The sequence below is a fragment of the Antechinus flavipes genome, chromosome 3, assembly GCF_016432865.1.
Source record: "Antechinus flavipes isolate AdamAnt ecotype Samford, QLD, Australia chromosome 3, AdamAnt_v2, whole genome shotgun sequence".
In the NCBI taxonomy this organism is placed as follows: domain Eukaryota; kingdom Metazoa; phylum Chordata; class Mammalia; order Dasyuromorphia; family Dasyuridae; genus Antechinus; species Antechinus flavipes.
The window spans coordinates 618,189,558-618,205,939 of NC_067400.1; the positions used below are offsets into that span (position 1 = coordinate 618,189,558).

At 44.7% G+C, this 16,382-nt stretch overlaps 2 protein-coding genes and 1 long non-coding RNA gene across 19 annotated transcripts in view; all 3 read left to right on the forward strand.

Moving 5' to 3' along the window:
* Positions 1-16,382, forward strand: part of LOC127556356 (carcinoembryonic antigen-related cell adhesion molecule 5-like) — a 179,669-nt gene that overhangs the window by 35,371 nt on the left and 127,916 nt on the right. The window lies entirely within an intron of this gene.
* The window catches only part of LOC127556357 (carcinoembryonic antigen-related cell adhesion molecule 5-like), a 254,523-nt gene that overhangs the window by 8,569 nt on the left and 229,572 nt on the right, over positions 1-16,382 (forward strand). For 10 of the 13 annotated variants that reach the window (XM_051989457.1, XM_051989458.1, XM_051989459.1 and 7 more), the window contains exon 2: positions 12,921-13,268. The exons of 1 other annotated variant lie outside the window; for it this stretch is intronic. In XM_051989457.1, the coding sequence (XP_051845417.1) occupies positions 12,921-13,268 (348 nt within the window). Of the gene's footprint in view, positions 1-11,908; positions 12,011-12,920; positions 13,269-16,382 lie in introns of those variants that run through there. 2 more of the 13 variants (XM_051989450.1, XM_051989453.1) reach the window with 2 other exon arrangements.
* On the forward strand, positions 4,090-7,309 carry LOC127556371 (uncharacterized). Its single transcript, XR_007952443.1, has 3 exons — positions 4,090-4,733; positions 6,801-6,854; positions 7,063-7,309. It is a non-coding gene; the product is annotated as an uncharacterized LOC127556371 (long non-coding RNA).

A 16,382-nucleotide genomic window follows, 5' to 3' on the forward strand; every position in this document is an offset into this window, starting at 1 on the left:
ACCATTCAGAGAAGCAGCTTGTGGACTTTGGTATGGAATCTGCCAATGGGAGGAGAACCAATCCAAGGCGAGGTTCAGGCATCCCTGTTTATATAGGCACTGGATGTGACTCTCGGCTTTCATTTGTTCCCACGATCACAAATCAATAGTCTTTGCTCAACAAGGTTGTTTCTGCAGAAACTTATTGTGCACCAAAGGTCGGGGTGGCCTCGGTACTTCCTCTTGACGGGATTTTTACCTTTGCAAGAAGGGAAGGAAAAAAAATTGGAACACATTTGTCATTTTGCACAGTTGAATGTTGAAAATCATCTTTGCAGGTCACACAGCTGGTAAGTGGCAGAACCAGGTCTGGAGACTAGATTTCTATACACCAAGTACCAGTGTTCTTTCCATGAAACCATACCAGTGCTTACTGAGGGCCTTGATATTTTAAGTCATTTGAGGTTTGATTATGTAACTCACACAATTACACAATCAAGCAGGGCCATCCTGCTACATCTGATGTATCTGTGCTAGCAGTAATACTTAGCAAAGTGTGCCCTTAGTGTGAGAATGCATATTTCTTGCTGTGAATGCAATTTGAATCTTTAAGGATACCTTTGCTGAAGAAATGCTAACCTTGAACATGAAAGTAATTTCCCCAAGACACTCAGATTCCTAATTTTCTCTAATTTTTCTTAAAAAATTCTCCAAAACCAGACAAGTATCCTGTCTTTAGAGAGCAGAAAATAATCCAGAGAATAGATATACTCATCTTTTTTTGTAATTAGGAAACTGAGTAATAAGGTGGATAAAATGAATTTTCCATGGTTAGGCTGTCAATTAGTAACAAATATAGTATGAAAATTACCTAGTTGCCCTGCTTAGCAGTATATGTATTTCACACTTGACATTGTGGTATAGTAAAAGAATGTCAGATTGATTTAAATTTTGTTGTTGCCACATAGGAGATATATTATTATGTCCAAGTCATTCAACATCTACTAATGTTTTTTGATCTGTGGGATCTGGATATTAATAAATAATAATGCTTATGCTATCTACCTCATTCATGAATTAACAAGCACTGTGCCAGGTTCTGAGGATGGGGGAAAAAAATCTTTGCATATATTTTGAAAATAAAAGGCTATTGCTTAAAAAAGAAGAATCAAAGTAAAGGAAAAGGTAAACAAATTTTGAAAGAATTAATAAAAATACAATAAAAATGTTCTTTTAAAGGCTAGACAAATATGACCCATTTAAACTGCACCCAAAAACACAAAAGAAAAAGAAAAAAAGAAAAGAGAAGAATGTTAAAGACTTGAGTAAAAATTTACAAAAGTTGAATAGAATGGATTTATGCAATTATTGGATAGGGATATAAAAGAGAATGCATATTTCTCAGCAGTGTGTGAAATTAAAAAAAAAAAAACTGACCATACAGCTAAGCATGAAAACTTAGCAAACAAATGCTAAAAAGAAAAGAATTAAACATACCTTATTCTGATTGCAATGCCACAAAACTTATAGTCAATAAGTCAACTTTGAATAAAAGATTGAAAATAATATACTAAATAATTTAATTCTGAAGAACTGGTGACCAAAGACAGCTTTGTCATTCATCTCTTGTTTAGGTAAATTGATCTTATTTCCATGAGCAATCCTTAGCCATCCAGTAGCAGATGATAATCATTATCGTTAATGGCAATAAACAGAGCACTTGAGAAACAAGTCCCTCACAAGGACATGGATTGGAAGAAAGACTAGAAGCAGGATGACTACTGGGAAGGCTATTGAAAACTTCAGATAGAAATTGATGAGTGCTGGAATTTGGCTAGGGGAATTGATGGCAGAGAAAGATAAACTTATAGCGTTTAATACTGAGATGAATGTTACAGGTATATCATCTACCCCCAAAAAATCAGAAACTGATGTCCAGAGAACAGAAGTAACTTGGCCAATATCCCACAAGTAGCAAATGACAGTGTCAGGATTTTAATCCAGATCGCCAAAATTAAAACTGAGAGCTCTTGTTGTTCTAGTATTTGCTTCATCATGTAGAGGATCCCTCTGAGAAAAGTATACTTGAAGCAAAGATACATACAATAGAGTGTTAACTCAATGTGATTAAAGAGATGATGGTTCTCTAGTTCACATATACTTAGTACTTAGTATGGTGATGAAAGGTTCTCTAGTTGACACATACTTAGTGTGCTGTAATGATGTAATTATACTGAGATAATGAAGGGCTGAGAGGACTGGAAATAGAGACATTCCATCTTTGACCATCCTCTTGGTGCCTCTCCTGCCTCCTGCACTCCTCTACTAAGATCAAAGCTGGTCTCTAGGTCCTCCAGAGAGCTACTATGGACACTACATTGGGCTCCCTCACAAGGATCTCCTTCAGGAACCATCATCATTCAATAAACATCTGTTAAAGACATACAGAGTACCAGATTCTGTGCACAAGTGCTAGGCACTTCATGGTGGAGAACCCTCAAAAACGCACAAGGTTCCTTTTCTCTTGTACTTAGCAGAACAATATACGGGAGGAAGTAATGGTTCTTCATTCTCTGGAGGGGCCATCACGGGCATTGTGATTGGAGTCCTGACTGCAATAACTCTCATTGGGACCCTCATCTATATCCAGTACTTCAGAAAGACTAGAAGGTAAAATGATGCTTCCTCAGGTTGTCCTTCCTTATATTCTGTCTTCCTAAATGGGGGAGGGATATCAGCAGGGTCTTCTGCATCCTGTACCTTCTTTTGCACCCTATCTACCTCTCTTTCCTAAACTTCTACATTTCAAAATCGATTCTTTTGGTGGACTCCTTCTTTGGGCTTTCATCCCATCCCATTCCTTTACTTAATAGTCCCTTTATGTTATTCACTGCCACATTAGAGTGGAGACAAGAACTTCCTATCTTTCCTGGATCCTCAAACAGAGACTGAATTTAATGGACAAAGAGAGAAAGAATGAAAGGGACTACACTGAGAAAGGAGATAGGGTACTACTCAGAACCTAGTGAGAAGCCAAGGGAAAGAAATGCCAGTGAGGCAGATCCCCAGTGCATGGAGAAGCTGAGCAGGACCTATTGGTGAAGAAAGTAACAATGAGAAGGTTGTTTTTAGGAATAAGGCATGGAGCCTGAGAATATCCAAAGACAAACTTTGACTCTGCTCTAGTGGTTCCTTCTCACTCAGGGAAATCTTTCATTTGCATGAGAATGACAGTCCCTCATATCTATTCTTTCTGAAGGACCAGCAAACACCAACTTTCAGGAAACAACCATTCAGCACCACAACAGGGTAAGTGAAAGCACCAAACAATGAAACCAGCATATAATGGTGGCCTTGGGAGAAGTGGTTCCAACCACTATCTCCTTTCTTTGTTCAGGGAGAATCTATTAGCTATCTTCTAATGAGGACCACCTCTCTTGCCTTTGCTTTGATCAGGAAATCTCAGACAATTCAATTCTGAAAATAGTTTTTCACTTAAATCATCTTAAACTGTATTTATTAACTTGTATTATTAAAGCACCTAATATTTGAAGGATTAAGACTTAAGTTACTGTTTGTGCAGGGCCTAGCCATGGTGACTCTCCAAACTCCCCTCCCTTTTCTATTACTCTGCTCACCTTCTGACTTCACACTTAACCCACACTCTGAGGAAACATCCCTATGCCACAATTTACTCTTGTAAAAAGAGAGGGCTGAAGTACCTGTTCTTTGTAGTCCCTTCCACCTCGATAACTTTGCTTTTAAATTACTGCTCAAATGCCAGCTCTTCTTAAGCACCAAATGAGAGGCATGTTGTTTGGTTTTCTTTTGACCTAGGGCTGCCATGGCCAAAGAACTCACCCCAAAATGGCCAATCAGCTGAGGATGAGCCTCTGCATATGTAGTAGGAGAAACTTTCCAGAATGATATGCAGTTGAATACTTCTGGGGTCTTCTGGGTCACCTCTTTGCTTTGATGAGTCAACAGAGCCAGGCATTGTACCACTGTGTCACATTGCTTGCCCTCATGAGCTTCTCTGTTCTCTCCTCTAAGGCAGATTCAGAGATGAGTTGAAGTATTAAGGTCAGCCCCATTTACACTCAATTTCTGAAGACCATCTCTTAGAACCAACGATCTGAGTGTGCTCAATTCATCCTAAAGTCTTAAAACTGCAGAACCACAGATGAGAGAAATCCTGGAATTTCTTCCCTGAGCATTTTGTCAGGTTGTCCCCCATATCTGGAAGGTTCTCCTATATTCTCTTAACCTTGGGGCTTTAGGGCTTCCCTTGAGTCACAGCTATTGTCACTCCTTCCCCAAGAAACCTTTCCCAATTTCCCTTCATTGTAGTGCTTTCCCACTGTTGATAATCTCTCGAATAATCCCATCTACCATGTAGGTACAGAACTTGCAAATTGTCTCATTCCTTTAGACAACAACCTCCTCAAGGGCACTGATTGCTTTCTGCTTTTCTTGGTATGCCCCATGCTTTGCACAAAATCAGTTACAGCAATGTTTATTGACTGACTCTCTGTGAGGGATATAGGGTAAAAGGGACAACACCCCTCCCCCCATATCATCTTCATCTATTTGCTGGGTGAGCCGGGTGGGAAGGAAGAAGTTACAGTCCATTTGGAATTCAGGCTCAGGAGCTACCAAGGAAATCTTCTGGCTGTATTTCTCTCCTTCCAGGTGAGGACATCGCCATGTATGAAAACATTGTTCACTTTAGAGGCTCAACTCTGCCTAAACAGGTAGGGACACAAGGACTTCTTCAATCACTTGTAGGACTCTAGGATGTTTGTTAGGGAGTCAAAAACCTGGAGATTCTTCCTGACACACACCCTTAGGCTTTTAGTGTACCTGAGAGATTGCAGGATCACTAGAGCATCCTGATGAGCAGAAGAGTATCTGAAGGAGAGTGAAAAGATGGGTGAACATTCCCTAGCATTGTCAAGAGGTCTGGTTGTAGACCAGTGTTAAGAGGAGAAAAATTTTGGAGGGGATGTGGTGGTAAATGGCAACCTGATCACTATCTTTGGAGGTATGACATTTGGGAGAGAGATAGATTTGCCCTCCTTGGCTCCACAGGGAACAATAGGGAATAAGGAATGGGATTTGTAGAGGTCAATTGAGACAATGTCAGGAAAACTTCCTAGAAATAAAATGTCAACTGTTCTTTCTACAAGATGCCCATCTCTCTAGTTCAAAATGTCATCAACTCAGCCCTGAAGTAGTGCAACAGCTTCTTCATTGATATCCCAAACCTTAGCAAACACATATATAAGCATAGGTTTAACCAAGTCCCTGTCCTTCATCAAGAAGACTCAAGGGCTCCCTGTTTCCAGGAAAAGAAATCTGACCACGCATAGTTTGTTTAGCTCCACTTTCTGAGATTACTGGTGTGAGAAACTCCCATTCTCAACATTTATGGACAACCCATAGACTTGGAGTTCTGCTAGTCATAAAAACCGTAAGGGTTTTCCCCAGGTTCTGAAGGCCAGTTTGTGGCAGAGGTCAGACCTGAAATCTGTTGCTTCTGACTTCCAGTTCAATTCATTACCATGAATCCCTGCTCCCTGGATGGCTGTTAGGTCAGTTTTGCCAGATATATCAGACTTTCTTGTCCTTGCTGAACTCAAAGGTTCAAATCAATCAGTCCCACTGTTGTTATAAGGACACCACCTTCCATCTGTCCTCCCTGGCTCTTTATTCAGGTTATGTCCCATGCCTTAAAGGAGTTTCCTCCTCACTTTCATCTCATGGAAGCCTGTTCCCTCTGCCTAGTTCAGTTCAAGTGCTAAACCCCACCAGGAGCCTTTCTGCTCATTCCTATTGCTCGTGCCATCCCTCTGCTCGTCCTTTTCTATAGGTTTCTATAGGTTTGGTATCTGATTGTCTCTGTGCTAATTATTTATTCCTGATAGAATATCAGCTCCTCAAAAGCAAGATTCTCTTTCTTCTTAACTCATCCCATAAATAAAGGAATGAGTGATTATTCATTCAGTGAATGATTCCTGTTCACATCATAGTCAGAGCTTTAAGAACAGCCCTCTCCTAAGTGAAGAATTTATTAATACATGTAAAAGTTTTCATTGCCCACCATGAGATAATTTTTAAATCAAGAAGTTTGCACATATTGAGAAACGGTGGCCAAAAGGGGACATTTTGCTTTGGGAAATTACAGAGATGGTGTCAGAGTTGACTTGCTTATGGTTCCAGAACTAAAAAGCAGAAGAAAAAGGAGGGTAAAGGCAGCGATCCTCAGTTTGTCAGAGGAATGAAAGGATCTAGTTCTGAAGTGCTTGCTTTATGGATCAATCATGGCAGCCAGTAAAGACCCATCAAGAAAGGAAGTGATTCCTGGCTGGAGCCTAGGATTTTGTTGGTGGGCACCTACTGAGACAACCACTACTAAGGACAGAGAGGTTTTTATATCCAAAGTTCCAGGTAGAGAAAACACAAGTCTTTCCAGGATTTATGCACAATATAAGGCACAGAGTATGTGCTAAATAAGTTCTTGTTGAATGGATGGAAGTGGATTGGACTACCTGGGACATGGCATCCTACTCCACACTGGGAGTCTCCAGAAAAGGTTAGAGGATGCCTTGTCACATGATTTGTAGAGGACATTGGCAATAGAGTCTAATGGTCTCTGAGGTCTCTTCTAACTCAGGGGATCCATGACTGTGAAATCCCTAGGATCCCTTCTGATTGTCACATGTTATAAGATTCCCTCTAACTCAAGCAGTCTCTATCCTAAATTCCTTTCCAACTCTGACTTTGGAGGCTCTTAGTAGCTATTGTTTTCATATTCGCAGGGCTCCGACTCCTCCTCTACTTTTCCTGAAGACCCACCTGAGAGTTCTTACCAGGTATGTGATCAAGGAGAGGCCAGATCTCTCTCAGAGACCAAGGGAGAGGCCAAAATGGTGACTAAGGATGAAGTTCTTTCTGATGGGACAGAGAACTGGACTGGGGCCAGGATGGAGGGAAGTGGAGACATGATTTGGTGAGGAAAGGGCCTCCTAGTCCCAGTCTCCATTCTGAGATTCCAGTGACATCTCTACTCTCTATTTTTAGACATTGGACATCACCAGAGTGGATGTTTATGACAAGATTGACCCCTTGAAGAAACCTGAAGCCTAGGAAAAAACCTAGGGATGTTGGGACACCCTTCCATCACCATTCATGAAGAAGGGTTCAGAGGCATCTCTCAGGAAAAAAAGCAGACACATTGAAGTCCATGAGAAAGACAGAAAGGCTGGACTTGTGGAAAGGGGAGGTTTCTAGGGAGGCAGGGGCCCTCGGATATCCCAAAAAGGATCAAGAGGAATGAAACGAGTCAGACCTATGTCCCTTTTATTCACATAAATATCTTTTTGGAACCTTTCGTGCATATTCCTACTGAATGTGGAAATAGATCCATTATAACTGCATGGTTCTAAGATGCTGTGATTCTCAGCATCAAAGAATTCATGGTCTTAGACTCCTGAGTTCCCATGGAACAAGGAATTTGGGGATGGAGTATAGCTTGTCGGGAAGTATACCTGTAATTTTAAGGTCCCCTGATCTTAGAGTGTTTCTGTCCTAATGATCTGTCAATGTTTCTAAATCATCTGGCTTTAGAATCAGTGATCCTGAGCTCTTCCTGACCTTAGAGGGCTATTGTTCTAACAATCTGTCTGTCAATGATTGTAAAAATCTTCTGGCCAAGGAATATTATATTTCTACCCTTAAACCTTAAGAAACATAGGTGATTCTGAGATCCTCTGACCTTAGAGTGTCATTGTTTTACCAATCTGCCAATAATTCTTAAGTCCCCTGGCCGTAGAAAATTCCTACTGACATTTCTGATCATCAGATACATAACCTGCTGCTCAGTGATAACCAAATTCCTGAAACCACTCCTCAGTTCTACCTCTGGCTCATAAAATTAGCATATCAGTTTCATACTCCATAAATTTGTCTCTTTGCTCCTGGTTCTTTGCTAAATTCTTTTAGAACTTAGTTCACTTCAATTGGCATTACGATTACAATAAATGTGATCCTTGACTTGGATATGGGTTCAAGCCAGCAATCCAAAAGGGAACCTGTCCTAGGAGGGCAGCCCTTCTGGGACTTCCAGGGTATCAGTTTTTAGGAGAAACTGTTGAGGTTATGAGGTGCAGTCAGACTCTTCCCATACCAGGTCACTAGACTGATAAATGACCAGGTGACACGGTGAGACCCCCCAAATATATTGGCAATATGGGCCCTTGTCACAAGTCATCCCAAAAGAATTAGTAAGCATAGACTTATAAATCAAGGGGCAAAGATTTTATTACACAGCTAAGAGCAGGTAAATCCATGATCATCTTTAGCAAGGAAAGGGATTTTAGCCATTAACAAGGGGAAAGACAAGTTCCCTGGTAGAACTCACAATCAACCAGGAGGAAGACCCTATTAAAGGAAAGATGCCAAGTGTTAGAATCATTGATAGAAACAATGCTTAAGTTTATATCTTTGAGAATTCACACATTAGCTCACACATTAGAGTTCACAAGTCGGGGAGATTCACAAAGTTACACCTCCCACAATCCCACTCTCTCAGAGGAGGAGTCAACCTTTGGGTTCACACCTTTAAGAGATCATATAAAGAAGCTGTTAGAGCCTCAGTCAGGAGTCAGTCAGTGGAGGAGTCAGTTCGGGAGATTGACAGAGCCAGAATTCACTTGGGAGAAGATTCAGAGCCAGGATTCAGAGGGAGCTGGAGGCTGAAGCTGAAGCTGGAAGAGCCAAAGGATAAGCTGCAAGAGCTCTTAGAACCAAGCAGAGAGGCCTCCAAGAAACTAACTGAGCTATTTTGGAAGAGAAATAAAGGATCTGAACTTTTAACAGCTGACTGCATTTGAGGTGATTATTATATTGAACTGAAACTAAAGCTGCCTCCAGAAGCTCCCCAAGAAAGCTGCTCCCAGAGAATGATCATATTTTAGAAAAGAAGATAGCACTACATTTTCTCCCGCTTTCTTTTGATTTTAGAACATAAGGTGGTCATGATCTCCCTGAATTCTTAAGGAGGTGAGAACCCCAAAAAAGGTGATCATACCTTCCCTGACTGCTCAAAAAAGGGAGTGAAAACACCATAAAAAAAGGTGGTCACACCCTCCCTGACATCTCAGGAAGGGAGATGAAAACACCAAAGAAAATGGGAAATCAAATAAAATTAGCAGGTTTCTGAAGAGGCTCATGTGAAACAGGTATACATAAATCTATCAGTATGGGAGGCATTAGACATAATTACATAAATTACATAAGCACATAGCAATATAGCAGAGGCTGGAAGTGATGTAACAAATATCATAAATCAACATGAAGAATTTATACATGTTCATAAGTCCTAGAAATAGTCCAAAAGAAATCTATTGTCCATTAGTTCTCTGGGAGCAGATTTTTTGAGGGGTTCTGGAGGCAGCCTTAGTTTCAGTTCAGTTCAATAATCACCTCAAATGCAGCCAGCTGGTAAAAGTTCAATCCTTTATTGTCTCTTCCCAAATAGCTCAATTAGTTTTCTTAGAGGCCTCTTTCCCTCCTTGGTTCCAAGAGCCCTTGCAGCTTGTCTTTTGTCGCCTTCAGCTTCCTCTGAATCTCCAGTTCTACTCTTCTCCACTGACTCTTCGCTGAGGCTCTGAGAGCTTTTTTAATGCTCTTTTAGCAGTGTAAACTCAAAGGTTGACTCCTCTTCCGAGAGAGTGGAATTGTGGGAGGTGTAACTTGTGAATCTCCCGGACTTGTGAACTCTAATGTGTGAGCTAATGTGTGAACTCTCAAAGGTGTAAACTTAAGCATTGTTTCTATCAATTCCAGTGAGTTAACACTTTGTAAGGATTCTAACACCCAAGAGTTGCAATTAAGCCATTGACTGATGGACTAAAATGAAGAGAGAAGTTTAGCAGACTAATCATTAACTGGTGGGCTAAATCTAAAAGGGATTTAGCACCTTAAAAAAATTTAGCAAAGATCTACAGTAGGAGCAGATCTTTGATAGGGGAAATATAATCTTGAGGTTTTGACATCATAATTTGGTTTTCTGGTTTGATGTAGTAAAGTTGAAGTTTCTAAAGACCTTCACTTGAGGTGAGACTGTAATGAAAGTCCACAATGCAATGATCTTGTGATTTGACCTTATCTTTGGGGGCAGAAGGGATGTCATTATATCTGGCCTCTTGACCCACATTTCCTCTTCCTGTTCCCCAGATCTCACAGATCTATAGCCCTTGGCTTAATGTACTGAAACTTCCTCTCTGGTTCCCACTCCTCTCCTGTGTGAGCAGGAGCTAGTCACTCACCCGCTCCTCTTCCACACTGGGAAATCTAGGCTGATCTTGCAGACTCACAAGATTATCTTTATCATCTTTAGCAAAATGGGTTTTTAATGACTCTTTCTTCCTTTCTTAGACTACAAACCACAAAGAGGGGAATGGGGGAGATTCTGCCCTCCATGCCCTAGGATAGAGTTCATACAATGTCTAGCCTTAAGATTTGAGGGAGACCATCAAATTGGGTCTGTGGCATCTACTCTTCACTTCCAACTTGCTTCAAGTCTCCTCTGCCCCTCCCTCCTTAATGCTGGTGCCTTACCTCTGAGATGTTTTCTAATTTGTCCTCAGTTGGTCTTACTTGTAGAATCCTGTCCATATTCTTTCCTTCTTTAGGAGACAGTGACTTTTACCCAGTTCTTAGCACATGGCCTGAAACTTAGCAGCTATTTACACAGTAATATTGAACAAGCTAATCAAAGGCCTCCAGTTATTAGACCTCCCTTCTTTCCATACTTCCCATCCAGCTCCAACCAGAGCCATCTTGGCTCAAATTCTTGTGCACTTACCATTCCCTCCTCCCAAAGGATAGCTAGTGGTCCTCCTTTATTGTGCTGAATGATTTATATATATTTATAGGATTTTTTCCCTTTTTAAAAATATTTTATTTTTCAAAACATATGCGTGGACAATTACTAAACAATAACCCTTGCAAAATCTTGAATTCCAATTTTTCCCTACCTCTCCCCTACCCCTAAGAGTAGTCCAATTATATATATATATATAGGTTCATTTGAGCCTCCTCAGAAGCCTAGGAGATAGGTACTAGTATTATCCTTCCCACTGCATAATTGAAACAGAGACAGATAGTTGAATTTGCCCAAGGTCATAAAGCTACAAAGTGTCTGAGGCCAGAGTCCTGGAGGGGTTGAAGAAGAAGATGGTCCCAAACTGCTCCCACCAGGGGGGAAGAAGCTCTAGTATGCATCATCCCCTATTCCCACTCCCAGCCCTATTGGATCCTCCCAGAAGCCACAGTAATCTCCCTGAGGAAGGGTCAAGGCACTGTGGCCTGGCCTTGACAGGGGAGGGGAGGGGAGACAGGATCCAGAGGTCCTAAAGGCCCCAAGCACATTCAGTGGCTCTGCCTCCATTCTCTGTGCATCTTTTGGGGTCTAAACACTGTCTACTCCAGGAGGGAAATAAAGGAACTGGGGTCAGGTATCAGTTCTACTGAACAGTAGGTAATTCTCAGTGAGCTATGTTCCCCTGGGGGACAGAATCACTTCTCCATGGACAGTGGGAGGGATCTGTGCTGGGGAGGGGCTCTGAGCTCAGCAGCAGCAGCTGAGAGAGGAAGAAAGAGGAGGAGGGAAGAGGGAGGAAGGAGGAGAAAGTCAGAGGCTAAATCCTTACCCTGTGGGCCCTTGTGATCCAGGCAGATAGAAGAACTCCAGTTCTGAAGAGAGAAAGAGACCTCAGTCTTCCAGAGAAGGAGGAGACCAAGAGACCCAGCTCTGGGTTGTTCCCAGGGACAGCCTTAGCCTGGACAGTAGCAGGGACATCTCCAGGGTCTGCCCTTGAACCTGTACAAGGAAGACACAGCTCAGGAAAGCATAGAGATTCCTGGGAAGGAGACGGGGTGACACAGCCACAGTCCAGCCCAATGGAGAGCCTTTCAGAGCCTCAGTACAGGGCGCTCAGCCCCTGGAGGGGGCTCCTGATCACAGGTGAGACACCAGCTCTGCAGGAGCCCAAGGGAGGGCAGAGGCAGCTGGTGGGATTCTGACCTAGATGGAGACGGGGACCAGGGGGAAGGGGACTAGTCCCAGGGGTTCTGTCCAAGGCACAGCCTAAGAAGCCTTCACCAGGGAGTCTTTCCTGACCAGGGGCAGGGAAGGTAATGGCAGCTCAAAGCTATCCATCCACATCCTGACACTCAGGGCAATGTGCAATCCTGGAACTGAGCAGTGGGGAAGGGAAGCTTTACAGTCAGAGGAGAGCTGGGTGTAGATCCCAGCTCTGATGTATACTGGCTGTGTGACCATGGTCAGGTCTCCTAGACTCTTAGCTTGGATTTACCTGGAACAAGGCCTTTTTCACAGTGATGTTTGGGAGCCAAAGTGTCAGCCTTAAAATGCTCCCAGGGTTTAGGGCTTTTTCACTAAAGCCTGGGTTTGGGGTCAGGAAATCTGGGTTCAACTGTTACCTTTGCCTTTTCCTATTTCATATCGTCAGATGTTTCAACTTCTCTGGGCCTCAGTTTCTTTGTTTGTAAATTGAGAGCATTGGATGCAGGAATCTCTAAAGTTTGGTTTTTGTTCTCAGCCACAAGACTTTGTTGGTTCCTTTATGCCTCCATTGCCTTGCCCGGCTCACTGGCAGATCTGTTCTGAAACAAGCCTGGGGAGGGAGCCGAAAATGTGTCATGTACCAAAGGCTCCAATTCTCTGCAGAGACTGGGGCCTTTATGTGATGGGCAGATCCAGGATTCCCTGCAAACACCCCCACTGAGTTCCCAGCAGCCCCCGAGTCAGGCTGAGCGGCCCCCACCCTTATGTCAGGGACAGCTCAGTGGCCTTGGTCTCTCAGGAGGGCAGAGGGACCCTGCTGACCTCTGCCTCCTTCCTCCCCTCTCAGCCTCCATCCTCAGCTGCTGGATCCAGCCGACATCTGCTCAGGTCACTGTTGTTCCAAACCCTCCCTATGGGGAAGTGAACCACAATGTCACCTTGGACATCCAAGGCTTCTCAGGCCAGGCTCTCTTCTATATTTGGTACAGAAAAGCAGTAGTAGAAACCAACAAGATCGCTCGCTACACGGTTGAAACTGGAGTGCAAGAGCCTGCAGATATCCGGGAGAAGGTGCTCCCCAATGGCTCCCTGCTCATCCCGCACCTCACCCTCAATGACTCTGATAGCTACCATGTACTCATTGTTGATTCTCAAGGCAACATAATAGTTGCACAAGGACATTTAACAGTGTATGGTAAGTGCTGCCCTTCCCCTGGGCCATGTCTCCCTCCTATTCCCTCTCTCACTCTGGGATGAGAAGCTCCCCTAAGGGAGCAGGGAGAATGCAGAGCTTGAGGCCCCCCCCCCAGGCCAGATCAGTGTGATCATGGGTCACTGGGAGCACTGGAGAGGTCAGAGGTCACTAGCTTCTGAGGCCCTAAGCTGTTATGATTGGGGGGTAATTTCCTGCTTCCTGCCAGCTTTCCCAGACCATACTCTGAAACTAAGAAGGGCCTTGAGGGCTTAGAGGAGTGTCTGGCCCTTTCCAATTGTGCCTGAGCCAGGCAACTTGTTCCTGAAGTTCACCTTCCCTAAGACAGTTAAAAATCTACTGGGGGTGAGGGAGCATTGCTGGGTCTGGGGGGAGGTTTGCTAGGTCTGAGGACCGCTGGGCCCAGGTGAGCTCATGTCTAGACTACCCACAACCCAAGAGCCAGACTCCCAACACTTGGTGCCCAGGACCTCCTGTTCTTCTGAGGCTTCCAGAGCTGGGAGGGAGCCCCCAGGGGAAGGACCCCTGTGTCATCTCCATTTTCTAGAGAAACAGGCAAGATCAGGGGCTCCGGGCTTCTGGGATGGGTCAGCCTGGGACGGGTAAGCCTGGGACAGAGGGCTCGGCTGAGCCCCAGCTGGGTGAGGAGAAAACCAATTCAGGGCCCAGGGGGAACCAAGAGGTCATTTGGGGCTCCAAGGAAGGACAACCTTCCCAACAAGGAGAGCTTTGGGCTGTCATTCTGTGGAGCCAGAAGGTGTTCGAGGGCTCATATTTCTGGGCGTCATATTTCACCTGGTTCTCACAAGGCCCCTGGCACAGAGGTGCTGTGTTTGTTAAGTGAGGAAAAAGAAACAGAGAGTGAGTGATGTGGCCAGAGCTGGTCAGTAACTGAGGCAGGATTCGATTTCAGGGCTTCCTGACTCCCACATCTAGCATTCTGTCTACTGCACACCCTCATGGCCTCTTACCTACAGGGTCACCTCAAGAGGAAGGCACTTCTCCAGGATGGCCCATCTTCCAGCAGGGACTAGCTGCCCACTCAACAGGGAAGCTTGCCAGGGAGGAGGGTCAGCCCAGGCCCCTTGGCACTTGCTTCCATGGTGGGCAGAGCTGGGAGTTGACCCAGAAGTCTGTGTGTGGCAGGATGCCTTCAGTGGCTACAAGTGAGAGGCAGGAGTCAGGACTGGGGGGCCTCTGACAGTCATTGCCGGCTGTCTTTCTGTCCCTGAAGTGGGGAGCAGAGAATAATGCAGAGAAAGCAGCTAGAAGTCCTCCATCTGGTGATTCTCAAGCATTGCTTAGACACTTACTGCATCCAAAGGAACTGGCCTGGGCATGGGGCATGGCAGGCAAAAAATAAGGAAGTAAATCACTTCCCTTGAGGAGCCCAAGGTCTGTTGAGGAAACATATTAACAGGAAGGTAGAAAGGACATGAGAAGCCTAAGAAATCAGGCATAGTGGGACCTGCCCTCCAGATCTACTTCTGGGCCAATGGGCTGCTCATGGAAGGTCTGGGCTTTGAGCATCTGCCAAAGAGGGAGAGAGGGTTGGCCTTAGAGTCCGGGGGGTTGGGTTCAAAGCCAGCTCTGCTACTTACTGTCTGTTAGATCAAACACAAGTGACAATACAGGAGCTCAGTTTGTTCTGTACCAATGAGGGCCCTCACCTGGATCAGGGGTTCTGAGATTTCAGGAGCTCCATAAACATGGAAGGGAAAAAAATTACATCTCAGTTTTCACTAACATGATTTTCTTTCCAACCCTGAGTGTTTCATTTCATGGATGTAAAACCATGACTCTGAGAAGGGCCCAAGGCTTCCTCAGGCTGACTGCCCAAGGCCCCCATGAGACACAGAAGGGGAGGAGCCAGGAGTCCTGATGACCCTGAGGTCCCTGTGAGCTCACTGTTACCCTCTGCCCTGTGATCCTAGGCCAGCAGGGTCACGTCTCAGGGGCAGATGGTCATCAAGATTGGCCAGAGGATATGACATGTGGGGGAAGGAGTGGGATCAGGACAGAAGGCTCAAGGAGTGCAGGGGTCTGAACATCAGTGAAAGACTCTTCCCCTGAGGCGGTAGGTAATAGTGAGCCCCTGAAGATCCTTGAGGAGAGGTGTGACAGCGTCAGATCCAGGCACACTTCTGACTGTTTTCCTAGTAGTGTGATGTGTGGGTTGGAGAGACACAAAAAAGGTAGAGACCTGCGGCCATGCAGGGGTGATGGAATCCTGATTTTTCCCTGGAAAAGGAGCTGAGGATCCTTTACTGCCATCCTCCCACTTTACAGAGGAAGAGACTGAGAGGCTAAAAAAAGGAAGGGACTTGGCTAAGAGCACATAGAGACAAAGGAGTTGAATCTAGGACCCTATGACTCTAAACCCGGGGCTATTTCCACCATGGCCCATAGTGGGAAATGAACTGTATCTAGTCTTCAAATGGCCCGGGTCCTGCTCCTCTCCCCCATGACCCCTCATCCATAGCTCCTGTCAGAACTGCTCAGAGTATTTAGCAGAAAGCACTTCTTCCAAGCCTCGCTATCCCCCCTCTGCCCAAGGTCATAAAACTACAAAGTATTTGAGAGTAGATTTGAACTCTCTTCTATTTGGGTCCAAACCCAGTCTTCTCTCAACTAAAGAGGGGGAAGGATTGCTGGGACTCCTGGAGGGGTCTAGGAAGAAGAAGGTCCCAATCTGTTCTCACCAGGGGGGAAGAAGCTCTAGTCTTCATCATCCCCTACTCCCATTCCCAGCCCTGTTGGATCCTTCCAGAAGCCACAGTAAAGCACCTGAGGAAGAGCCAACTTGCCTTGACAGGAGAGGGGAGGGGAGACAGGACCCAGAGGTCCTAAAGGGCACAAGCACATTCAGTGGCTCTGCCTCCATTCTCTGTGCATCTTTTGGGGTCTAAACACTGTCTACTCCAGGAGGGTCAGGTATCAGTTCTACTGGACAGTAGATAATTCTTAGTGAGCCATGTTCCCGTGGGGGACAGAACCACTTCTCCGTGGACAGTGGGAGGGATCTGTGCTGGGGAGGGGCTCCCCTGAGAGATAGGAAACCACAGCAGCTGGGAGGGGAAGACAGAGGAGGACAAA